Genomic DNA, 27,190 nt, shown 5'->3' on the forward strand with positions numbered 1-27,190 from the left:
GTAAGTCTGGTTTTACAAAATTACCTCGTTGATTTCTCATCATTCTGTTTTCAATGTATTCATTGATTTCCATCCGCAAATGATCCTTGAATGGCTTGTTAATTGCAATGTCGAGTGTCTGGAGGTAACCAGTCATTCCTGCCGGAATCATTATTTGATCAATCTTCCTTTCGGCAAGAAAGTTTTTCATGTCTTTAGCGCGGTGAGTACTGGCTGAATCCCAAACTAGTAAACCTCTATTCTGACCCCTCAACAGTGGTGGCAGCATAAAATCAACCCACTTTCTTATAACTGCTTGGGTGCACCAGGTTTTTTCACTTTCAATGACATAAATTCCTGAAACACATGTAATCTGGTCTTCTTTACCTTAAGTGATTAAAAATGGCGATACTTTCATGCGATCTAGACGAATCACCAAAATACAGGTAACACGTGCACTATCGTAACCGGTAGAAGGAACGTAAATTGACGAAGAAGCCTTGTGGTGAACTGTCGTTTGAGCTCCTTGGCCTAGGAATACCGCGGTCTCATCCATAGCAATCATGTTGGAGAGTTGGTATTTCGAAAAATCGATGCCATCAACAAAATGCTTAAACGCAAGTGCACGCTTAACAACTTCATTGTCTTCCAGCTTAAACAGTGTTGTTGATCTCCTTAAGACAGTTCATATCGTTTAAGGAAGTTGTCCAGCCAGTGTCACGATGCTTTAAATTCTTCTGTGGATATATCAAATTCAATTGCTGTTTCAAGGGCAAATTTTTGAATATCAGCGCTGCGCACAACCAAAGCCATTGCTCTCCTGCCTGCAATCCATTCCCAGATGCAATCTTCCAACTCAGAAAATAACGGCTGCCGACCTGATCCAACTCTGCGTTTTTTCTCATTTCCTTGGTCCACCAGTTGACACAGGTAATTGTAGTCTGCACGCCATTTGCGAAACCATACGGAGATCCAGCATCTTCTCTTTTACAGAATGCTACAAGATTTACACCTCTGGAGTCTTCCACGATTCCCTTTTTGTACTCGACGGAATAGCTCTTTTAACTGGGGTTAAAAATTATTCATTTTATTTTTAAATAAAATTGCGTATGAGGAAATAATCAGACTTACAACACTGAAATGAATGAACGTTGTATACCTGCACTGTCGCTGCCTTATGTCGTATTTTTAACCAGTTCGCCGTTAGGAAAATCGTAAACATTCCGCCCCACTTTTCCCATCCAAAGAAAAACTTCTTGTGTCTAGAACTGGGCTCAGAGTATTTATTTCTCCTTTTCACCACCTGTGAAAGCCTATTTAGAAGTTCTGTTCAAATCAGATTGAACAGGGTACCTGTCACACTGAAGGATGGTGAATAACGACCCCCTAAGGCGCAACATAAAACACAAAGACTGGTGTAGTCCTTAGAGCAGGTATTTTTCCCTTTTGCACCCAACCCCACTTCCTGCATCCAGCCCCAAATCTATTGCAATCTATTACAATGTAAATGTAATTTTTAATTGTTAAGAAAAAGCTTTATATAAAGTGAAAATAAGGGCATTAGCTAGTATTTGAAATGTCCTTGAATTTTGTTTATTTTCTTCTTGATGGCCTATAACAAAAGAGAAGAATTGAATCGTTAAGAATTGAAAAGATGGCATTCAAATCCCTTTGTTCGTTAATAGAAAGGGAGAAAGCTGTTGTGGATCTCATAAGGTATGTTGAGGGGGTAGCTATTCCAAGAAAGTGTCCCCATCCTTTACTTTCCTGAAACAGCCCCGTTGTGATCCTAATGGACTCCGCTGAGAAGATAAGTAACCCTTCAATCACCCCCTTTTGATTTTCGACTCATTCTGTGGGGGTTGGAAAAAGGTCGCTGTCTCGGGGGTTTCAGTCCAAATTTCCCCCCGACGAGAGTCTGCCGATGCTAACGGATGACGATGCCTTTCCTGTGAACGTATCTCTCTCGGGGCAAACGGTAAACTGGTTAAGATAAGTTCCAAGAATTAATTCGAAACGAACTGTAGAGGTAAACAATTAATTTCTCGGAATATTTTGTTTCAAACATTTCTCTGAAATACGAGTATTAGGAAAGCTAAACATATTATTACTTATGCTTAATAAATCAACAGCATTTTTTAACAAATTCTTTTTGTCACATTATTTTAACTAGGGGTTATTTTCGGGGGATGTCTTATTTTACAAAAAGTTCCGAAAATCACGATAGGGCTTATTTTCGGAGGATGTCTTATTTTACAAAATGTTCCGAAAATCACGATAGGGCTTATTTTCGGAGGATGTCTTATTTTCGGAAAAAGACAGTAGAGGACCCAATGGAAAGCCAACGTTCACAACGAAAGCGTTATTTAAATAATGTGACTTCAAAGGGCTGAAAGAGTTAGATTATCTGTAACCTAGATGATACCACTTGCCATTGTTCGATTTAGGATTATTTGGATTCAGCAAAGTTCACGAGGGCTATTTAAGGCAGTGCGCTCGTGGAAGTCGTTTTAAAATGAAATTAGCTCCATGCAGTGGAGAAACCCACAATAAATCATACATAGCCAAAACCTTTCGTCGTTACTTGAACCCGACTCGAACTACTGGTGTTCGGCGATCTGGCCTCTCAGTCGCTACTAAACCACTGCCAGTCTTATGGGACCTAATCTATTTTTATTGGTGCAAAATTGAACAAAATACTTATACTGAAAATCGCCTCCTTCCTAGGATTCAATTTCGTTAGAACCGATTATTTGATTTTTGCGTTGTGAGGTTTTAAAATCTTCGATATTCATTCAGGTTAGGTTATTTAATTATGGCAAAGCCGCGAGGGTTATCTGCCTAAGGGGAGGGATGCCTTCGTGGAGGACTTTCTAAGGAAAACTGGCTCGTATAACGTTACACATGGGAAAAACCACGAAAAAAACCATGCAGCCAGCCCGTTCGCGGGATTCGAACCTCGGACCGAACTACCAGTGTTCAGCGACTTTACCGTTCGGCCGCTGGTGTGCTCGATATTAAGGACTTAAAATCATTAAATAAATGAGATATATGTAAGATTTGAGTAAATTTAAAATTTTCATTTTCTCTTGTATCATGCAGTGGACACTGAGTGACTTTTATTTTAGTGTGTTTGAACCATGCACTGAACAAGTTTAATTTTAGCAAAGCACTTAAAAGGTAAATTCCTTGGTTAAGTACTTGTAGGGCAAACTGTGTGTATATTATACATGAAAGAAACCACCTAAATCCATTGTTGTGTGCTCAGCATTGTCTGAACGGTAGAAGTCGCTGAACACTGGTAGCTCGGGCTGGAGGTTCGAGTCCTGGTAAACGGGCCGACTGCATAGACCTTTTCGTGGTTTTTCACAAGTGTAACGCGATCGAACTAGTTTCCTTTAAAGTCCTCTAGGAATGCATTCTTTACCTTAGATAGCCTCGAGAGCTTTGGCATTTGTTAAAGAAACCAAACCATTGCTGTCAGTCAGTTCATTCGCTAGGATCCTAATTCGGAAAAATTGCGAAGCTACTGGTGTTCTGTTGCCATAAATATTATTCCTTTGGCTAATTCATTTACTGCGAGGAAGATTTGTTTTCCCGTGTGTGTTTGTTAACCTTTTGTGGTCATTAACAAAAGCTGAATTTTGACGTCTATTAAAATTGCATTTCGTGTGTACTTATTTCTTACATCTATTTCCGTAATTATTATTTGTATTACTATCTGGAGACTCCGTAACGAAAGAAAGGTGCAGCCCCAATCTGACCGAAAATTCATTGTCCTCCGTAACCTGTTTTTCTGTCTTCCACCTGCAGATGTTACGGCACTAGTTCACAGTTCTTATAATAACGGTTTTTTACACCTTTAATATTACCTTTTCCTTGTAACCTCTTTTGGATCATAATTTTCATGCCTTCGTACTCGGGGAAAAAATTAACTCTCTTTCCACGTGCTATTTGAACACTTTATTACCCATTTATTGAGTTGCTATCTTGCATTGTTGAATAAAATTTCTGGAAGATTAGATACTTCAGTGCGAAATTTATGCTATTGAGAACGATTAAGGGAAGTTTTATTTATATATGCACCTTTTATTGTCATTTTAAATCATCTTTGCGATAAGATAACATTTTTAAGGTATTTCACTGTTTTGGCGTTGAAACAAAGAAGGTTACAAGAGAGGCGGTACGCAGTTTTCCTTTACCTACCTTTTTCTCCACTTGGAAATCAGTCAGTTGAAGTCGCACACCTCATGAAACTAGTGGCCTGCTGCCTGTTACTGTAGTTGCGTCAACGTTTCATTTCGCAGATAGCTGCTACAAGCGAACATTTTCGTTTTAGATTTATGCTGCGGGGGTAAGTCTTTCGCTATGGAAGACTCTAAAAAATTACCGGAGGTTGTTTTGCGGCCTGTTTGCGAAAATACTATGGCTTCCTGTGATTTGAATGACAATAAGAATGGTCATGTTAATTTAGCTTGCTCAGCTAGTACTCTCGATGTCAATTCCGGTATGTATTTTTACTATCATTTTTACCGTTGATATTTTACTTAAAAATTGTAGTCCGAGTTTTTAGTGTAATTCTACTGTAACTTCAAGTGATCGAAGTGCTATTATCTGTAACTGATATGATGAAAATTGTGCATAAATGGTAGTGTTGGGTCTTAAGATTCGTAAATAAAATACATATTTTCAAAACGCTTTTTAAATATAATTATTAAAAAGTGTTTTGAAAATATGTATTTAAGTTTTATATAACATCTGCACAGAATTTTTCATTAAAGTATTGAAGTCATTGAGACATGCATACTATCCTTTGATAATTAAGAATCGCTGAGTAAAATGTAATGTTTTGTACTCCTAAGACTCGTTTTCACACTTAAAAAAAACTATAAGATTTTATTCTTGTGAATTGGTTTCTATGATCCTTAAGTGAGGATTGCCGCTTTTTTTTTTTTTTTCGTGTATCATGCAAGAAACAATTTTATGAATATAGTTATAATCTACATTTATCCCCTCCTGTCTTTTTGATGTAAAATTGCCTCAGCTATTCATGTGTTTTTAAAAGTTATATCGTGCTTAAAGATTTTCACCAATCAAAGCTCTAATTTGATTGTTTCGAAAAGAATATAATTGTGCTTAATTCTGAAACGTAGAAACAGATTTTTATTCGAAGAGTTTCTCGAATGTTATTAGGATTAAATTAGTTCCTTTGTCAGCTATAACAAAGTAGCTTTATTTTCCCAATTATTTCTATGTTTAAGTCTGCGAGTTTGAGAAAGCTTGCGTTTCAGCTATTCAATTCGATAATCGAAAAATTCCCTGTACACCTTATTACAGATAAGATATGTCGAGAATTTTTGGCATTCTTTTAATTTCGTTTGTATTGTTTATAGAGTGTGATAAGAGTTATCACTTCTGCTTAAGGATGGGAGAATAATTTTTCGCTGAATTGTTTTAACAATTTCGTACCTTTAGATTCATCGTATAATATTATACACGCAAAAGAGTGTTCATACTCATTTCTGTTCACCTTTATTGTGCATGAACACTGAGTTAAATTTTTAGAATTCTGAGAAAAATTTAGATTTTATTTTAATTGGTGAAATTTGAAACACTAAAATTGCAGTGACTCATTTCGTTTGGAAATACTGATATTCATTTAAAATGTTAATCCTGGCATATAGAGAAACCCGTAGGTAATTTTCAGTCGGAACATACGTGAACTAAACTAAAATGTTTCAGGAAAAGAAAGGTGTAATTGCTATTTGCCGATTTATTTTCTTGAACTCAAACTATTTTTATTATGAATTTCTAAATATTAGGAAATTAACTCTGAGACATTTTGGGGTATTATTCTGTTAACGGGCACTATTTAGCACCAAACATAAACGTTAGCAAGAAACCTAACTAGTTGGCAGCAACAATGCACCAAACATAAACGTTAGCAAGAAACCTAACTAGTTGGCAGCAACAATAACAATGCGTAAAGCTTCTTGAGGTAATAATAGCAATGTGTCATGTATGCCATGTTTAATGTGATTCATGCCATGTTTAATTTTCGAATTTGTGCAGGTCTGTGATTTTTATTAAAGCGAAAACAGATCGCTGTGTACGTCGGGAGAATTGTTGTTTTCATTAGTTATTTCACAACTGTTTATGACGCTATATGAACAGGCTGCCACATTTGACGATTTGTCCCGTTAATAAAAATTTTCCAATTTTTATATTAATTTTATCTTTCTGGTAAAGGCTGGTAGTTTTTTTTTTCTTTCCGTGAACTTGATTTCAGTGAATTATTGAACGGGATGTGCATGTCTATGCAGCCGGCGAGTAGAGTTCTAATGTATAATGTTATGCTCTCATAGCATAGCATAACGAAGAAAGTGCAAGAAGTTAATACATCTTCCTCGTGGAGAAGAGGGGGAGGGAAGACCAAAGCAAGAAACCAAATTCTTTGAAAATGCGTCATAACATTCAGTGCAGAGCTACGGGATGGAATTTGAAAGAAGTAACGAGGAACGCAAAAGCTATGAAAGTGTTTTGTGTGACCGTAACTAGATGTATACTTTTAGGATTTTTATATTTTACAATAACAGAACATTTGATATAGTTTAGTAGTTAAATATAAAACAAGAAATCATTATGTTGAAATTTATCGTAAGACGAATTTTTTGGAAAAAAAAAACCTATTCAGAAATTTGTCATAAATCATTATCAGCTGTAACGAAATAAGTATATTGCTACGGAGTGCATCGCAGAGAATGATTTTGTAACTGGCTCGCAGTTTTTTGCAAAATCATTCTTTTGTGTAGTGCAGGTAGTCCAGAACGAAATTAATTTAATTTTTATTAGGATGTGAAAATTCTAACGAGGAAATATTAAGGCAGTCTTTGGCTGAAGGGCCCGAAATCTTCAAATTATATTTCGTTTTCTTATCATATCCCTGAAAAGTCGATAATTGTAAGGTGTAAAAGTTTTTATTTTAAAACTATTTTTGCATCATGAATAAATGTTAATTTCATGTAGCGATGTGATTCCTTGTAAGGATTCGTAGTACATCGAATACCCTGAATAATAAACTTTTAGGAGATGAGGAAAGAGTAATTTGCGATCTATGCTTCTGACATACCAAAAAAAGTTTCGTGTGCTCCAGAACACAATGCACGTGGTTTTAATTTTTACCATCGCATTCCTATCAGTTTGCATAAAGCGAGTTGATTGGGGTTAAACGCATAGAATTTCGATTTTTATCAGTAAAATAATTGTCATTAAATAAGGTCATTCATGAAGTAATATCGAGCAAGCTAAACTGACCTTCTTTATATTACATTGTCGGCTTCTGACGTGAGCAGTGTGTTTGCACAGTTGGAATAGTATATGTGTTTTGCTTTTTTTCAGAAGATGAATGCAGTGATCCTAGATACCGAAGGAACCAGATGTTTTATTTTAAATTGCATCAAAGTGCCCCACTCATTCATTAAATGTTGGAATTAAATGCCGAGTAATTTTAGATTTTCGCGAATACTTGAACCATTTTATTTTATGCTTTTGAATCGCATTAGTAGACTTCGCTGCAGATTATGGGATCGGAACTTTACCTAACCGTACTTGTTGAGAATTCATTGAACCACTAATTTCTTAATAATCTTAATATCGTATAATCTATTATAATTTTTGATTTATTTTCTCTGATTCAGATTTTCGAAGTCATTGGCCCAACTAGATGGGGGGGATGGGAATAAGTATATTTAACTTTAGATAGTATTTTAATATCTCTACTTTCCAAATTCTATTACTTTGTGAGGGTGCATGTGCGTACATCTTGTTAAATTATAATTTCAAAATTATCTAATTTGAAATTATTAGTTTGATCAAGTGTAAATTCCATGTATTAATAATTGAAATAATAAATATTGAAACACGCACTAGTATTTGGAAACGAAATTTGTTGTTCTGTTATTAGCGAATGAGGTTAAAAATATCCCCAAGACTTCAGTAAGCTTACGGCTTTATTAGTCAGACGCAAAAAAGCGAAGAATTTAAATCATTGCATCAAGATAAATCATGGCATTAAGATAAATTTCGTGCAAGAAATGTCAAAAAGGAACATCGATTTTGAAGCGAAAGGCCTTTGCCCCAGAGCGAAGAACTTTTAATTAATGGAAGATGATTTTGGTTGATCTTTACATTATGGTAACTTGGCGATTTTTTGGCGAAAATTTGGCAACCAACTCTCCTACAGCAACCCTCTATTTTTTTTTCCCCGCCGCCATTTTGTCTTCACGAAGTAAAGACATCTTTTTATCTACTGAACACTTCTTCCAACAATCTACTAGCCGAATTACACTTATGCTAGAAATTTTATCAAACAAAACTGCTTAATCATGACAAATATTCACTGCAAACTTGGGAAAAAGTGCACAATACCATACTCCTTACGCGTTTTTCAAAATAACACATACCCATAAACCATGTACATGCCGACTTATTTTTACTTAAAAAAACATCCCAGAATTGCACAAAAATGGCATTGCGCACACTCTTCACTATATCCATGTACACTGCTTTTTTCTCATAAATTAGAAAAATTTCACGAAAATGCATGACAATTTTCTCAATCTTTAAACCCGGTAAAAAGAACATATATGAAATTACCTGATCGCGAAAAAGTATTTACCCTTTCCAAATATGAACATTTCCACATATAAAATAAATAAAATATCCAAAAACTTTTACCTCTAAATCATCTATTATATTATAAACGTCACCAACGAATTCATACCGCAACAATTACAAATACTTAGTGTCAGATATTTAAATTATTTCCATGCACGTTTACTTCAACTAAAACGTATACCAAATTCCTACAAACATAAAATTCACAAAATAACTATCATTTCATTAAAATATAATTAAATTCAAAAACACTACCTAAAATATAAATGAGCACATACATTAAATTAATAAAAATTACCTTACAATCCTAATTACTTTAAACTAAATCATTGCTAATAACAATTTTCCCAATAATACCAAATTCCTTTCCACCTTACATTTAGAACAATGCATAAAAATAATATCCTCAAATAATTAAAAATACTAACTTACCTAATCTTCTTCAGAATCTTCATTACTTGGCAAATACACTTTTCTAATTCATTCAATAAAATTATTGAAAGATTTTTTCTGCGAATTTTTCCTCCATACTTCCTCCGCTAAATAGAAAGCAAACTTCTCTTTATCACAATGCCTAAATACCCATTTCGAATTCCCTTTAGTTAGGGCCATGGGATCCAAAAATTAACCAACACTGTTTCACACAACACAGAATAAAGCTAAATACAAAATTTCCAGACTTTTTTCCCGATTTCCCCCCTTTTCCGATTAAAGAACCGTAATTCGTCCATTAATATCACATGACATATCCCATGATCTCTCATTTCCCTCACGCAAAATAATGCGTAATCGGAACTGAGTACTGCTCACATTATTACCAAAGTCCCAGGTAGTAACCTTTATCGCCTCCAAAATGTCGCCAAACTACCAGTTACCATATTGTAAAGATCAACCATGATTTTTACGATAAAAGTGATGTATAAGTGCAAGAACATTAAAATTTAATAAAAAATAACGTTACTCAACAAAAATTTTTTGATGCAATCAAAATTCGCTATCAAAGTGTTTTTAGCAGGAGAAATGTAGGTCATTTTACAGAAGTAATCTCAAGATAAATATCATTCGTGATTAGTTTGGATATAACTGGCATGAATCTAAAACGGCATTCTACAGAAGACTGCAGTGACATACAAATCATCCATTACTGCTTCCAAAATGGAAGAAACTGAAAGCCACTCTATTGTGCATGTTCGCTGTTTTAGTTGAAAATTTGCATCACCAGAAGCAAAATTTAATCTGCACCAAATGAGACCTAAAGCATTTTAATAAATTAGCATTAAGCATCCATTATAACTCAAAAATAATTTTCATAGAATCTCTCTTGTTTAAATAATGATGTTCATTTGAAATCTGTCCAGCATCTGTAATGCGAATTTGAATCGTTTGAAATGATTATTGTAGTTTTTAACATACCAACATATGCTATCAATTATTTTTTTCCTCTCTTCTTGGAAACTTAAAGGAATTTTTAATGGCTAAAAATCACAAATATCGAAACAGAATTGTTAAAATATTAGCATCAAGGAAATGCTATATATGGCGGAATCTGTTTGTTGGAGAAATTGGTAGTCCTGTGCCCAGATTCAAGAAGAGTTGCAAGAACGTGAGCTAGAACAGCAGGCAGGGAAGGTTTAGGGAATCAATAGTTTTCAAGTGGGTGGAGCGTAGTGGATCGAAAATTGCTTTATTGCTTTTTTGTTTCACTACTTGCTGTGTTTACTCCTAATACAGTAGTAGTAAACTATGTAATACAATTACCCGATTATCAACAATCTGTAATTAATAGTTGAATCAGGTATTACTGTGACCTCTATGAATTAATCTGGAGTCCCAAAATATATCTCGAACTCCCAAAATTTGTTTAATATGTTTTTGCACTTCCTAAAACAGTTAAAAAAGAAAAAGAAAGCAAAGTTGTCAAATTTTAGTAATAAACAAAAATGAGGCATGGAAATAAAGTATTTGAACAATTAACATCGTTGTTATTTGAGTAAGAGTTTTCCAAACCGTGCCACTTTGTTGCTAATAGCAATTTGTATATCTGCTTTGCATTTATGCGATTTCTGAATTTTGTTTTGATTGAGAAAAGTAATTAAATCCAGACTCGCGTAAGTGTGTCGTCGCAAATTGGATGAGCTCAGTTAATGCCTTTTCACTAAGTTTTGGAACATGGTCATTGCCAAACACCAGTATTGTTGCAGAGTGTTGCTTGAAAACTGCATTTCCAGAACACGATTTTTGTGCAGTTCTAAAAGAGCTTCCATCAGTTCATCATCCAACTTATTATCATCATCCAAATTGAAAGAGTAAGGATTTTATAATCTATGTTTCCAAAGTTTTCAGTTCTCCTTCAAAATATCTAGACTTAGAGGGTGTAGGCATGGAGGTAAGAAAGTAAATTTGTTCTTACCCCCATGGGTGTAGGTACTTTAAAAGAGGAAGTTCTATGATCTTTTTTTTGACACCCCTCATACAATGCAACATGGTTGTGTCTTGCACCCCTGGTTGAGAACCTCTCCTCTAGTTGGTTGGTAACAGTTGGGAAGCTTGAAAAAAAGTGTTATAAATGTTTCACATAGTTATAATCACATTCGGTTCTTTCGAAAACAGTTACCCTCCGACGGTTATGGTATATTCGTGCAAAGGTTTATATCCAACATATATTTTTTAATTGAAATTTTAATTAACGGAAAATTTTCTTTTCAGACTACGAATAGAAAGCAGCGTTTTTAGATAACTTGTGAACGACTTACGAGTACATGGGAAAATAAACAATAATTCAACCGAATAGCTACTTGAAAAAATTATGGACAAGGAGAGTATTTGCAGATTTCTTTCAGGGACTAAGCCTGGTTAGAGTATATTTGAAGCAGTTCTCAATTCAGTATCGGCATTGAACATGTTCGTACTTCCTGGCAGCTGGAAGTGAAATTCGGAATTGCGGATGTGTTTCCTGAAAGTCCGTCAAGTAGCAAAGTGCCGATTTTAAACATATCAACGAATCTTACTGTGATTTACTCGATATGTTTTCCCATTTACTAATTTAGTGATTCCTTTATTCATTTATTTTTAGCCCAAAGGGGCGTTAGCCTAGAAGAGCTCTAGAGTCTCGAAACGGCATTTGGCGTCGAATCACTTAAATGCGATGTATCACTTTTCAAATTATTGCCGCCAAATATCTCCCTGTATTATATTTCAAGAAACAAAATAATGAAGAATCTGCATGAATGTGTACAGTGATGGCCAAAATTGTGGACACTTTTGGAAATTTTTATGTTTTTGAACTTTGTATGCTTATAGAAAACGTTACGTTTCACAAAATGCAAAGTTGTATGTATCATTTTAAAGAGAATTTATTACTGAATTCAATACAAAACACAAAATTCAATTATTTGCAACAAAAAAAGTTAAACGATAATAGTTATCGATATGCATTAGATAGTGATGATTGCAGTGAGTTATCAGTACTTAGGTTGATTACAGCTTCACATCGACGTTTCATTGAGCTGACAAGAGTTTTAGGCTCTTCTTTCGTTATTAAATGATGCCAGGAAACAATTATAGCCTCAATTAGTTCCCTTTTAATTGATGGGCGCCTCATTCGGACAAAAGTTTTCAAACGGTGCCAGAAATTTTCGATAGGATTGAGGTCAGGACTGTTTCCTGGCCATGACAACAATTTAATGCTCTTTGTACGAAACCACTCTTTCGATATTTTGGGCGTGTGGCAAGGAGCAGAATCCTGCTGAAAAATAAACGAAGCATTGTTGGGAAAGAGATCTCTGATGGAAGGTAGAAGTTTTGGTTCTAGAATAGTATCAATGTATTTTCTGGCATCCAGTGTCCCATCGATGACATGAAGGCAACCAATACCATCTGCTGACATGCAAGACCAAATCATAACATTAACTGGATTCTTCACAGTTGCTTGAATGCAGTCAAGCTGTAGCTCTTCTCCTATTCTCCGTCTTACATATTTTCGCCCATCACTACCGAATAACGATATCTTAGTTTCATCACTCCATATAACTTGTGACCACTGATCATCTGTCCAATTAATGTGTTCCTTTGCCCACTGTAGTCTTTTTTTTCATTGCTGAAAATTAAGATAAGGCTTTTTTCGTGGAATTTAACCTCTCAGTCCAACATCTGTTAATCTTCTCCTGATTGTTCTTGAACTGACAGAAATACCAGCATCATTCAGATCACTTCTGATGGCCGCTGATGACATTTTTCTATCTTGGATACATAGTCTTTTTATTCTTCTGTCATCAATAGATGTGGTGCACCTTTTTTGGTCTTTTCCTTCTTTGTTTTTTTATTGAATTTGTCTCCTGATATCGTAAACAAAACTTTCGGACTCCAGATGTAGTCACTGAACCCACCCACCTGTCTTGCAATTTCAGCATAGGAAAGACCACTTTCTCGTAACACAATAATATTACATCTCTTTCTAGGTGTCCAATCTACTCTTTTACTTGATGTCATTGTTCTTGACTAAATATTAAAAATTTTTACAAAAATTCCTACTTGTAATTGCAGTGTATAAGAAACAGGTCCTCCTTCTACAGAACAAAGCAAAATAATGAATTGTTTCAAGTGTAAACATGATGTCAGCTTTTACTGACAGTTACTGACATTTGATTGGTTCTCAGAACAAGAACAGTGATTGGCCAGGAAAGCTAGACATTACAAACCACTTCATAACTGTGTTTTTTATTTATATTAAAGTACATAACTTTTTTTGTGTTGCAAATAATTGAATTTTGTGTTGAGTATTGACTCAATTCAGTATCGGCTTTGAACATGTTCGTACTTCCTGGCAGCTGGAAGTGAAATTCAGAATTGCGGAAGTGAAATTCGGAATAAATGGAAGTGAAATTCGGAATAAATTCTCTTTAAAATGATATATACAAGTTTGCATTTTGCGAAACGTAACATTTTCTGTAAGCATACAAAGTTCAAAAACATAAAAATTTCCAAAAGTGTCCACAATTTTGGCCACCACTGTATATGTTTCTCGCTAGATTCATCAAATTTTGAATAAAAACGGCATTTTGCGTCGAATTGAGCACCTAGAAGCCCGAATTTGGAATTTGTTTTATTGTCTGTTTCATATTTTTGTAAAACTAACAAAGTTTTGATTAAAAAGCTCAATAATTTAAAGCGAGCAGTGGCGACACTGTAGAGAATAAAACATTTTTATCTCCAGCGCGTGAAATTGTCGGACATTCTAAAGATATACTGTTTTTAAATATTTTTAACACAAAGTGGCGTTAGCCCAAATGTCTCTCGAAATGTGTGTGTGTCTGTAAATAAAATGAAAGCTTTCAGATTAATTTTATTTTTTAACTATTAGCGTCAGGATAATATCAAGTGATTCATTTGGGAACCAGTATAGAAAAAATAAAATTTTAAGAACTGTTGCAACCGTGGTAGGCCGTACTAACTGAATGATGTCTCTGAGCGGCAGGTTGTTGGTTATACAAAGAAGTTCCACCAGTGACTGAGTGGCTAAGACTGCTGAGTGACCAAAGAAATGGACATAAGTCTGAGTTGATGAATAATACAGAGCGATTTAGGTCTCTAATACATTTGATACACTTATTCGACTGGTATAGCAATTTTAAAAGTTCCAGAGGTTCGTCTCTTTGTAGGGTGCATTTAATGAAGTGTAATTTGAATACATTATGGATACCTTTCAGCTATGCGATTTTATTGTACAAGACATCAAAATGCATATTGCACTAATTTTTCTGGAAAGGTTTTAAATTTAACCTTTCTTTGAATGAGCTACAATGAGATTGCAGTATTTACTCCCCCCTTCCTCCGAAAGAAATATTTCATTTATCACAGTACTGTTTTATATTATAAGTTATTTAAAAGCATTTTTCGAAATATGTATTATAAGAACAGAATTCTTGCAAAACTATTCATATAGCTTTTTTTAAAACAGTAAAGTCTTCCGAGGCGTTGAAGGATAAAACTTTTCGCAAGGTTTCGTTATTTATTCTAAACATAATTTTTTTGTTTGTTTTTGTTTTCACACTCCCCCCCATTGCATTTCTATCTATAAGAGACTGACTGCGCCGTAAAAGAAATTGTAGACAACAGTCCATTCTGTTTGTAGTCATGAAATCTTTGCGTAGGATATGCTTTGTACCTGCTAAGCAAAATAGAATGTAATTATTGTTTTTGAGATTTTGTGAGAAATAGTTTTCTTTCCCATGCAAATTTATTATTAGGAGCAATGAAAAGATATTTTTTGTCAATTAATTAAAAGAGCTATAAAATTTAAAGAAATGGTTAACACTTTCGCCATTTTAGAGGTATTTCTTTCAGTAAATGACATTTATTACTTATTCATTTGAGTGATAAACTAAGTAATGAAAACCAAAAAGTATTTACTCTTAAGCGTACGAAGGTAGTATTGAATTTTTTTGTCTTTTTATTTACACTATTTTTTTTAAAGAGTGTAAAAGCTTGTGTTATTACTGTTAACATCATTATAGAAGCAAATAATGCGGAAGATCGATTACAAGCAGAAAACTTTCTAAGAAGGTATTATTGTTTTAAATTTAGTCTACATTAAGGGGAGAAAACGTTTCTTCATGAGTAAAAAGCTTATTGATGAGCATTGAGAAAAAATGGCTGCTGAATATGAATCAGAAGTTATGAGGACAGTTAAACTAAAATGCAATTAAGGTGGCTTCAGGGCTAGAACAAACGTTTAAATTTTAATGCTTCCTATTCAAATCATACGAAACAAAATGAATATATTTAGAAGAAAATGAGGGTACTTCGTTTTATAGCGGCTTTGGCGGAAGAAAGAAAATAGTATTAGCGAGAGAAGAAAAACTCTCACGAGCACTTTCTGGCACTCTGTTTCCATACACTAGCAATTTGTTCAGTATTTGCACAATTTATTTAATATATACATGCATAAGCAATTTATCTAATATATATGCAGTAGCAGTTTAATATATACATAAACAAGTAATACTACTTCATATATATAAAATAATAGATGACCCGCCAGTAGCCGACCGGTAAAGTCATTGAATACTGGTAGTTCGACCTGAATTTAAATTCTGGCGAGCAGACTGGCTACTTGAGTGTTCCTGGTTTCCCCACTTGGATAGGAGCAAGTTTTCATTTGTGAAAAACCTTCCCGCAAGTACGCGAAGCAGGTAGCCCTCATTTAAACCAACAGAAGAAGTTAGTAGAAGTAAATAGAAGATAAATACTTTCCAATAAATTTGCAAGTTTTCTTTCCATTAAATACACAATTATGGACTTGTGGATGATCATCTTTATTCAAGCATAAATAAAATACTGTAATATAAGCATTGAAAAGGGTAAGCCGGTTGTTCGACAACTTCAAGCAAACGTTTTCAGTGTTCAAATATTGAAGCGAAGGAGAAGTATCCGACAACTAACTTGTGGGAAGGGAAGCGGAAAAGGAATTCGAAGTATCGAGCACGAAAGTCTGGTTTGTGTTTATTCTAATTGGCTACCATTCAATTCACAGATTTAAATAGTATAATTGGTTGAAGTGATGGTCGTTATGTAAATACCTGGGCCATTAGCATCGTATGAGAATTAATCATACCATGGCTTTATTTTGAAATGATCCAGTTTAAGGAGATTTATTTTAAGTAGTTACTATTTTTAAGCTGAAAAGGAGAAATAATGAATTAAATAACAAACTTCAAGGGCTTATTACAAGTTGGTATTTCATTTTATATAAAAAATATTAAAATTTATTTTAAAAAGATTATAATATCCTTGGGAAACATTATATGGGAAATTAAAATTTCTACTTGTCAGTTGGAGTGAGAATGCGTTATTATTTTATCTTATTAATATTACGAAAGTTGGAAAATATCTGGCAAATTTTGATTTTAAAATCGAAATGGGGAAGTAGGATAAAGGATCAATATATATGTAATCAGTTATTTATATACGAAATACGATTAGCGACCTCAAAATTAACTATTCTAGATTTGGTGTTCTTCCCCCTAAATTCATATGTTCTCCCAAATTCGAGATCTTTCTATGTTAAATAACAACCTAAAATTAATCAATCATAGCTTAGAGTACTTTCTACATATATTCTGTATAAATACCTCTCGTAAGTTAACTATGTCAGCTTCTTTTCCTAACTGCTGTTTTGCCTTGCTAAAATGCTTATATCATACCTTTAACAAACCAATGTACATAAAAATTATCATATTTCATTATGATTAGATAAATATCTATTAAGATGGTTTTATATGCGTGAAAATAAAGATTGGGAATTCTTCAAATTCATTTGTGTCAGCGTCATCTTCCCATCTTTCCACTCGACTATCAAAAGCTGCTAAACATTCATCTACCTAATTGCGCATCCAGAATACTGCATATGTATACATATGTATATATTTTAATTTAACAAATTTTCTCATTCGTATAAAGCTAATTTAAATTATGAAAATTTAATAGTATACAAATAAAAGATTAATTATTGCTGCGAACTAATTTGCAATATCATTTAAATTCAGAGAACTTATGTAAATTAAGTGCAAGTAATAAAGTGCAAAGTCGGATCGTAATTTAAATTAATTTTAGTTTCAAAAAAATTTTAAAGGTCATCATATTTCTTTCTCTGGGAAATGGTTACAAAAACGAGTAAACTTGAAAAACGGTACAAATAAAAATGGGATTGTACAAAGATAATTACAGAACTTGAATCTATGAAACTCCAGTTGCAATAAAAATAAAAACAATAATAATAGTATAACATAAATAATAATAGTGTAATAACAATCTATAAAACTCCAATTGCAATAAAAATGCCATCAAATAGCAAACCCCTCTCTTTGCTTCAAACAGAACTTGTCAATGGAAAAGTGTTTTGAAGGAACTCATTACTCACCTTAAACCAAGGTGAATACATGCTTCATGCCTTTAAACCATCTGAGACTTTAAACCGCTTTTTCATTACTTGAAATTTAAAAAGAAATGTCGAATTAGTGTCGGATCTTTCCCCTACATGCATTTATACTCAAAGCAAACAAAAAATATAAAAGGTAACACTGGTTTTCTCTTTATTTGCGAAGAATGTAGTCCTGTAGTTTAAAATTATGTTACGTGTACAAGAGTTAAAATTTTTATATCATATCATGAATATAATACAGTCAAAAGTCGTTAATTCGGACACATATAATTCGGAATGATCTATAATCCGGACCTCAAAGCTAAAAACTTTCTGCGCATGCACTGCGTTGGCACATGCGCATAGGCGTTTATGCGTGCGCGTAAGACCTCTTACGACTGCGCATTTGCGTGTGCGCAAGCGCAGAATACGTTTTCGCGTGCGCGTTTTATGTATAACGGTCGGTGTAAGCTAAAATTATCTAATTATCTATTTCAGTTAATGTTGATGATTGCGTTGTTCCTTAATTTTCGAATTGGATCCGGCTTATTATTTTTTACAGACTGTAAGAGCAATACTATAAAAGTAAACTTGAACTTTCGATTATGTCAAATAGAATTTTTGATTCTGGAGCTCCCAAAGGATCGTACAAAACGAAAGTATGTTTCGATGTCCATCAAACAAAAAGTGGAATTGCTGCAAAAAATGGATAAAGACATGAAGAATGTGACAGAGAGGTTAGTGAAAACGAAAAAATTTCGATTGACAAGTTAGTTGGTATTCTCCGCACAGCAATTAACGGGACTTGAACAGCGGAACTTTGTAAGTGAACAAAAAATTATGTCTGTTTATAGAATTAAAGAGAAAGTATTATCACATAAAACGAAGCAACTTAAACAACTTACATTGAAAGAAATGTTTAATAAAGTAAACAAATAAATATTAAGCTTTTTTTTGTAAATTTTGATACTCTTTAGATCATAATTGTTTTTTATTTCATAAATTACGGTTTCATATTTTTAATTTTAGAATTTCTGCATGCCATTTTACGAGATTTAAACTGATGATCTATAATCCGGAAAAATCGATAATCCGGAATCGCCGAAGTCCCGACGAGTCCGGATTAACGACTTTTGACTGTAAATACATTTTCACATCAAATATAAAATCAGCTCATCTAGTACTAAGGTGGAGAAAGTTAATGTAAGAGAATTTTTTTACGAATTTATAAAAGTGTAAAGGTTTATTAAATTCTAATAAAGAATATCGGAATGTTGACATCAAATTTGGTAATATATTTTAAGGCCCAAAAAGAGCTTAATCTCAAAACGGCATTTTATGGCGTTTTTATTACATTTAGAGAAATTAAATAATGAAGAATCTTCATAAATGTGTGTATGTTTGTCGCATTGTGAAAGAACGACGGTACCTAGAACCATCAAATTTTGAATAACGTAATCCTCCACCCGAACATGGGCACCCGGACGTCCGAATTTTGAATTTGTTTTATTATCTATTTCATATTTTGTAAAACTTTAACGAATTTTTTATTAAACTCAACGATTTCAAAGCGAGCAATGGAAACATTGTACGGGTGGGGGACACCATTATCTCCAGCGCGCGAGACTATCGGAAATTCTAAAGAGACGCTGTTTTTAAATATTTTGTGATATTGCTGTTGAATTGAATTTTATGTGGTTTAAGTGCGAAGAACATATTTAATAAATAAAGGTAACACACAAAACGTTAAAAAAAAGCTTCTAGGCGTAATATAAAACGTGAAAGCTTCCGGATTCTTGCTAACTTATTACTTTTGTGTGTGTGTCATAAAAATACAAAATAGCGGTGTTGCAACTATTCAAAACTCCTTTCTCGCAGGGCAGGCTACTGGGCGTTCCTATTATCTGAAATTAAAAATTCAAAAATTTTTCATTAAAATATGAGCTTTTGCAGATCTTGAATCTAAAATTTAAGAAAGAATAATCGAAAATTAAAGTTTTGGGAAGTTTTGAAAAAAAAAAGTGTATTTTTTTACAAACAGTTTAAATAATATTTATTATTAGTTTTTAATAGTATTTTAGGTTCACGGTATGGACTATTAGTTATCTATGCGACATTTAAAGTCGATCGGCGAATTAATTTTTGAGCTAGGTTGCACCGTGTGCGAAAAATAAAGTCTTGAGAAAAACGAGTTTAAAGTTTTCGATAAAGAAAAGTAGTGCTCATGTAATGATAAAGTAGACCATTGCTTTGCTGCTGTGCGAAATCTTCCATTTTAGCTGTTAATTCTCGTTTCCGAGCTGTTCTGCGCGATCCAAGCACGCGGAGCCTGCAACTTTGATGATTCCATGAGAAATTTTAGGGCTCGAGTTTGGGTTTACAACATTAGAAATACGTTCTTCAGATATTAAATGAATTATATGAGCAATAAAAAAGTGCCAAAAATTCGATTCTACATGACACTCCCCCTTGAACGCGTTTTATTACTTGCCATAGAAGATAGTGTTATTTCTGAAGTAGCTGATATGTCATACGTATGCTTAAAGTAAACATCTTCAGAAGAAAGCTGCGTATCTTATCAATTTTGACGCGTCTGTAAATGTTTGCTCGCTTTATGGAGCCTATAATTCGAATATCACCACAGTAAAAATTAGCTGAACTTCGTAGGACATATCTCATTTCATCCATGTAAACACGTATGCTGTAAATTTTTTTTTTAGTTACTGAAGCTTCTGAACTAGAAAGTATAATCAAACTGAAATCATCTATGCATAATAAGTTTAGACTGAGAGGGGTAATGAATTTTTATGAAGCAAAGGTGAGGCTTGTGAAAATCTTGTCTTGTGCATTGTTATGGAACAGTTTACCAGATTTGCTTAAAATTCACATGTTTATTGAACAGAGATGATTTTGAAAAATGGTAATTCCTTATAAGGAGTGCACACCAGCCGCCAAGTGGTAAAATCGCTGAACACTATTGTTTGAAACCAAGCGAACGGGCTGTATTCATGGCCAGTTTTGGTGGTTTTTCCATGTGTAACGTGAATACGGTCTTATTTCTTTTAGAAAGTCCCCCACAAATGTATTTCACCCCTTAGTCAGATAGTTCTTCTGTGCTTTGCTATATTTAAATCACCTAACCTAACCAATACGAAAGTACTGATCAATTAATTAAGTTAATTATGGTAGAAGGAACAAGGGTTTCTGTGTAAAGGAAGCGATGGGGACTTTATAAGGATAAAGGACTTCTTTTATATAATACACTGAGGGACTCCTATGCAGTTCAGAGCTTACAGTCATAACAAACGAACTCGCTACATACTACCAGAGTTTCATGGCTTAAGCAACGTTAATATGCTTGATTTACAGATGATTCCGTCTAAGAAAAGGAATAGCTAGAACTTTCCATATGTGATATGCTTGTTACTTTATACCTCGAAAGAAGTGTATGGTTTTTACCTAACTTATACAGTCCTTACACGACAAAATATAATTCGCGGATTCTCATAGAACTAAATCAGATCAGCCAGCTTTTTATAAATTGAGAGGTGTTAAAGCAACGTATTCCCTTGCTGCGAAGCAAAAGACTCACCTTTCATGCCCCGTCGCGCATAGACGTTTTATTCGTCAAAACATAAAAACTTTAATTTATCTTTTAAATAAAAGCAGTCATTAATTAATATGGTAAATGTCTTAAAAGCAATAAACGCCCTTCTTAAGAATTATTTTTTTTATGCTTTTTTAGTTCTTATGAGCATTTGCGCTTTATTGTAACTGATATAAGACATTTCTAATGTTATAAATATTTTAATTGATTGTTATAAACTTGGTATAAGATCATTTGTTTCTTAATTTTTATGTTTGTTTTGCAATTTTAAAGTTTTAATATTTTTCTAATGCATTGGAATTTTTAATAATAAACTCTTTAGTTGTTAGACTGCAATCTGAAGATCTCGGTTTCCGTTTTTTTTTTTTTTATTTATTTTATTTTATTTTATTTTATTTTATTTTAAACAGTAATCAGAAAGATAGAGTAATACTTACTGTAGGAGGAGGATTATCTGGGCCTGCCTGGAAGTGTATGTGTCTTAGGGGACAATTAATACAGGATACAATTTTTATAATGTTTGCTATATTATAATATAGTCAGTTTTATTTTTTAAACAATCGGCAAATTAAAAACAAATTAACGTCTTTAAAAAATAAAAATCGAAAATTCTCCCCTCGTTCACTGTTTTGGAAGCAACAAGCTGCGTAAGTTCTTAAAAATTAATAGAAACTAACTAATAATTTGATTTTCAAAATTTATGTATTTTACTTCTAACTAAGCGAATGGTCTGAAAAAAAATTGACCCAGGTTTCCGTCTTTTTATTTATTTTATTTTTTTATTTTAAACAGTAATCAGAAAGATAGAATAATACTTACTGTAGGAGGAGGATTATCTGAGCCTGCCTGGAAGTGTACGTGTCTTAGGGGACAATTAATACAGGATACAATTTTTATAATGTTTGCTATATTATAATATAGTCAGTTTTATTTTTTAAACAATCGGCAAATTAAAAACAAATTAACGTCTTTAAAAAATAAAAATCGAAAATTCTCCCCTCGTTCACTGTTTTGGAAGCAACAAGCTGCGTAAGTTCTTAAAAATTAATAGAAACTAACTAATAATTAGATTTTCAAAATTTATATTTTTTATTTCTAACTAAGCAAATGGTCTGGGGGAAAAAAAAAAAAAAAAAAAAAAAAAAAAAACCAAATTACAAGGAATACATTGTTAGCTCTTCCGTTTCAAGTTTTAAGTGACGGTTCGTGTTTTAAATGTCATCTAATTCGTATACGTCACATTTAGGTAATATTGAAAAATTTCGTATAAATTAAGACAATGAACAACATGCCCGACATTTTATGCTACAATGAACTATCATTTGGAGGAATTGAATCTCCGTGGGCAGTTTGCGGGTAGTAACTAGAAGAAAAGGGTGAAAATCTGTAAAAACGTCGTTCTAGCCTTGTATGTGTTCTCAGGTTAGCTTGTCGTGAAGTATAGTTTAGTAGTTCCGACATAGGTTCGAATCCAGGCGAACGGGCGGGCTGAAAGGCCGTTTTTGTGGTTTCCCATCGTGTGTAACGTGCATACGAACCAGTTCACTAATTTCACTAAATTGGTTACTAAAGTTGGGAATAAGAGGTCTCAGGGCAGGGTTAACGCGAGTAGGTGCAGCAACACTGGTGACCGTGGACGAATTGGCAGTATTAGACATATTGACTTCTGGAACATTAACCATTATTAAGTTATCAGTACTGCTAGGTGGTATAGGTGTCTGAGTAGGCTTTAACTAAGTCCAGGTCTGATATTAGTACTTTTATGAAAATTGGAATTTTGTATTTTTCGATAAGTAGGGAATTTAGGGCATCCCTTATATGAAGCTGTATGCTGGCTTAGGCAATTGGCACACTTGGGTGTCTCTAGACGTCCCTGAATGTCGCAATCGTATCGTCTGAGATACAGTTACAAAATGTTTTCATCAATAAGTCCAAACAACGGTGGTTGAATTCTAACAACTGATCAACAATGCGAACTTTGATAAGCAGTTCTCGATAATCAGTTGTCAACAATTATTTCTTATTATTAAAATTTAACATTATAAAATAAAATATATATATATATAAGATACATATCCTCGCGCAGTAGCCACATGGCCACCGAAAGCCGTATTCCTCTCTCCGTTTCCTAGCTTATCGTGCATTCTTTCCAAAAATCGGGACTTTTTTAAAACGTCGCGGGACAAATTGTTAAAAATCGGAACATCTGGTCACCTTAGGTAAAATGTGACTCCTACAGTTCTCTGCAATATTTATTTCGAGTGCCAAAATGCACAATCAGCATATTTATTCCAGAAGTGTTTGAGGCCATTTTCTGTGTATGAAGGTTGGGCGAAAATTATTAATCTTTTTGCTTGATCGTTTTTGCTTGACACGTGGATGAATTTATTTTAGTTACAGAGATACAACTATCATTATCGACTGCCCTTTCCTGGGGGGGGGGGGAATCACATGATTCTCCACTCACTCAGATTTTGCAATTTCAGTCAAATTCAAATGACTCATTTTCGAAGTTAAAGGACAATACTTAGATTTTTTTTTGTTTCGTGTTTAAAATGCTAATACAGCTTACGACTTGCGGCAGCGAAGTTGCCAGCTTGATTGCAATGAAGGCGAGGTGGAAATCAACGAAAAAACCGTCCATGCATTCTTCAGTTAAGTGCATGTGATGAATCAAAAGCTGAGGAAATCATTCAGAGCTCAAAATCCTAGTTTCGATATTGAAGCAGAATAATCTTGCTGAATTTTTCTCATAAATTTTATTTTAATTTTGAATTTATTTAGCTATAAAAAATAATCTGACTACGTATCAGAAAATAATGTGAAAAAATATGAATATAAAATTTATTTGGTATTTCTTATAAAAATTATATTGGGTCATAAAAAGTCTTTTCTCTTTTTTGGTACATTTTTGAACAAAAATTTTCTTGAATTGAAAATCAATTTTAATCAAGTACATATTGACGATTTTTATCTATGATCTTTTGCCATTTTTCGGGTAGCTTCATAAATGCCATCCGTGTAGAACTTCTATGGTTTATCGTCGAAAAACTTCGGCGAGTGATTTACAGCCGCTCTTCGGGCTATATGGTGGCTGCATCAAAACTTCCCAACTAAGTTCCGTCCATTTGTTCTTCAAGTCATCAAAGATGTGTGTGGCGGAGCATTGTTATGATGGAACACAATTCCCTTTCCTTTGGCCAATTCTGGTTGCTCTGTATTGTTTCGTTCAAACGAACGAGTTGTGCACAGTTGCAGGGCTGAACTGATGATTTCTCCAGGTTGCAATTTATGTGGCTCCCAAACATTGAGCATCCTTTTTGTAATCTGCTCTTTTCAAATGATTCCAAACTGTCATGTGGTTGATGTTTAGTGCCTCTGCTATTTCCTGACAGCTTACGTGCCTGTCTTGCTCCACCGGTTGCAAAATTTCATCAACTTTTTCAGTGACTGGCTCACCAGAGCGAGGTGTATCTTTGATATCGAAATTTTCAGAGCGGAATCAAGGAAACCACTCCTGAGTGCTTCGTTCACTCACAGCATTCTCACCATACAGTTCACAAGTTTTTTGGCATGTTTTTGCAACCTTTTTTTGTAGTAAAAAAGCATCACAGCATTCTTCAGATATTTCACTCATTTTTAAATCGATACAACTTTTTACAAAGCGACGAATTAGAAAACTATTTTCACAAACAATGGAAGCTGAATGTTTTTTAAGCACATGTTCGTTTGAGACAATCGGGCGAGTGTTGCCGGATATATAGGCATCAACACAATCTAGTGGTAAGACCCAGTATTAAAATTTTAGAAGGTTGGCTTATAGATAAAATTACTGCTCTTGTAACAAGCTTTTTGAAGAATGCTGGGTGTTTTAAGTCTTTGATTTTGTGCTTAGTTATGGGGTAAAGACATTTATGCCAGTTTTTTAATGCAAGTAGTTTTATAGATTAATAAACATTCTCCGTACTAGACAGTTTAATGAAGGTATTAAAATGGGCACGCTAAAGAGCTTAATCGTAAGTATTTTTCACTTGTTTGAAACTATAATGTTTTTAACTTTTAAGCATATTCTTGACGTGTTTTACGTTTAGACTGGAATTCAAGCTTACCGAAAAGATTCCGACAAGTAATATGATATATTTTGCTTGCGTAACGATTTCCTACTATTTCACGAGCAATCAATCGGTTATTTTCTATAAAAATTCTCAGAAGAATTTCACGTGGTTGCTTAAACACGTGCCACTGGCAGCGCCCTGAAATAGCCTTAATTGGTAAGATAATATTTATATCAACATCGTTACGATAGTACACTTTATCGCACTGCGCTCGTTGTAGCTTTGAATATGATGCACGTAATATCCGTTATACTACCCTTCAGTGTATATATTTATAACCAATCGGTTGATAACCTATGTTGATTTCACAAAAATAATTTGAAATCCATCAATAACATAGCTGAAAGATTTATGTCGCTTTTTCGATACCTCACATATCCAATCTTTTTAGTTTTAAATCTCTGGCGTTTAACTGCTATATAAATAAATACTTTTTAGTTTAATTCAAATTATCTTAAATATTAATTTAATGTAATATAAAAGTTTTCGTGAATATAGAAGACGATCTTCTATCTTTTTCGGTATCTAAAAAGAATGAGAGATGATAGTATATTAGAGGAACGTTTGATACATTCAGTTTCATAAATTATATAACTAGGTCCTCGTTTTGCATACCTTTTTATAGGTCGTCTGTGGCATTATTTTTTGGGGTCAGTTTTTCTATTTTTCCTTTCTGTTCTCGTTGACACATCCTCTTTTCAAGTGTTACAGGATGTCGTTCTCTTTTTCCTATTGTTGACAGACGAAATAAAAATAATTTTTTGCTACTACGAACAACATGGCGCTTTCGCTTCAAATAGTTTCATTTTCTTTATTTTCGTTTCTTTTTTGTTTTTTTGAAAAAAATGAACATCACAAAAATATGTTCATAAATTCTTTTAGCTAATTTTAAACATTTTTTCTATTGTGATATATGTAATTGTCTGTAATAGTTAGGAAAATTAGTGTATGATATCTTTTATATAATTCTGTTTCGCGTATTGTATTCACTTTTCTTCGATGTTGATTTGCATTGCTCATTGCGGTGTAAGCTATTAATTAAAATGCCGTTTTATCTGGATTTCTCATAAACCATTATTTCGTACCACGAGTTATAAAATTAGTTTCTAATATAATTTATAATAATAGATCGATTGCGAAGTATCTAATTATATTTCTTGTGTATGGTTCCGTCTGTAGTTAAATAGAAAAGGGGAGGAAAACTATAGTGGTGATGGTGAATTTTTCATACAGTAACATAAAGATTGTGAGGGGGGAACGCATAAACAAACGTAGGACCTTTTAAAATTGAAACTGCTCCAGTTGTGTTTTAATTCTGTTCAACAGTAAAGATCTTGTTTTTATGAACTCAAAATTGCAGATGCTGTTTATTATTATTTATTTATTAATATTTTGCGGTAAATTCGTCTGTGAGGTAGTAGACTTAAATCTGAAATTTTCAAATTGCATGTACCGCGTCTTTCTTTTCTCGAAATAATTTAAATTTGTTCGAAGAAAATTTTAACTATTGTATATTAAATATTCCACATAATAATACATGTGCCAACTATCAGTTAATTATTAATCAGTGTAAGCATGATTATTTATTAGTAGTTTTAACTATTTTGTGTATTAAATATTCCTCATAATAATCAACGTATCAACTATCAGTTAATTATTTATCAGTGCAAGTACGATTATTAATTAGTGTAATCACCTAAGTTACAGCTAAGTACTATGTACCATTCTGTCTTACTTGAATTGATTATTATTGAGTGGCTTAAAAAATTTCTTTAACTTGATTTTATATTAAAATTAAGAAACTTAAAATAAATTACCATGTCTGGTGTTAGAGTATATTCAAAATTGATCCACATTAGCAACAATTTTGTTAAATGGTATCGCAGTTATTCCATG

The 27,190-nt window shown here is 33.5% G+C and overlaps 1 protein-coding gene across 2 annotated transcripts in view; it reads left to right on the forward strand.

Annotated features, from left to right (window-relative positions):
- Positions 1-27,190, forward strand: part of anne (polyamine-transporting ATPase anne boleyn) — a 220,760-nt gene that overhangs the window by 18,482 nt on the left and 175,088 nt on the right. The window contains exon 1 of one of the 2 annotated variants that reach the window (XM_085821859.1): positions 4,202-4,486. The exons of the other annotated variant lie outside the window; for it this stretch is intronic. Within the exon in view, the coding sequence (XP_085677985.1) occupies positions 4,348-4,486 (139 nt within the window). The 5' untranslated portion in view covers positions 4,202-4,347. Of the gene's footprint in view, positions 1-4,201; positions 4,487-27,190 lie in introns of those variants that run through there. 2 annotated transcript variants of the gene reach the window in all.

This window comes from Stegodyphus dumicola, chromosome 8, assembly GCF_044657685.1.
Source record: "Stegodyphus dumicola isolate Sdum_Otavi_A_Nest chromosome 8, ASM4465768v1".
Taxonomy (NCBI): Eukaryota; Metazoa; Arthropoda; class Arachnida; order Araneae; family Eresidae; genus Stegodyphus; species Stegodyphus dumicola.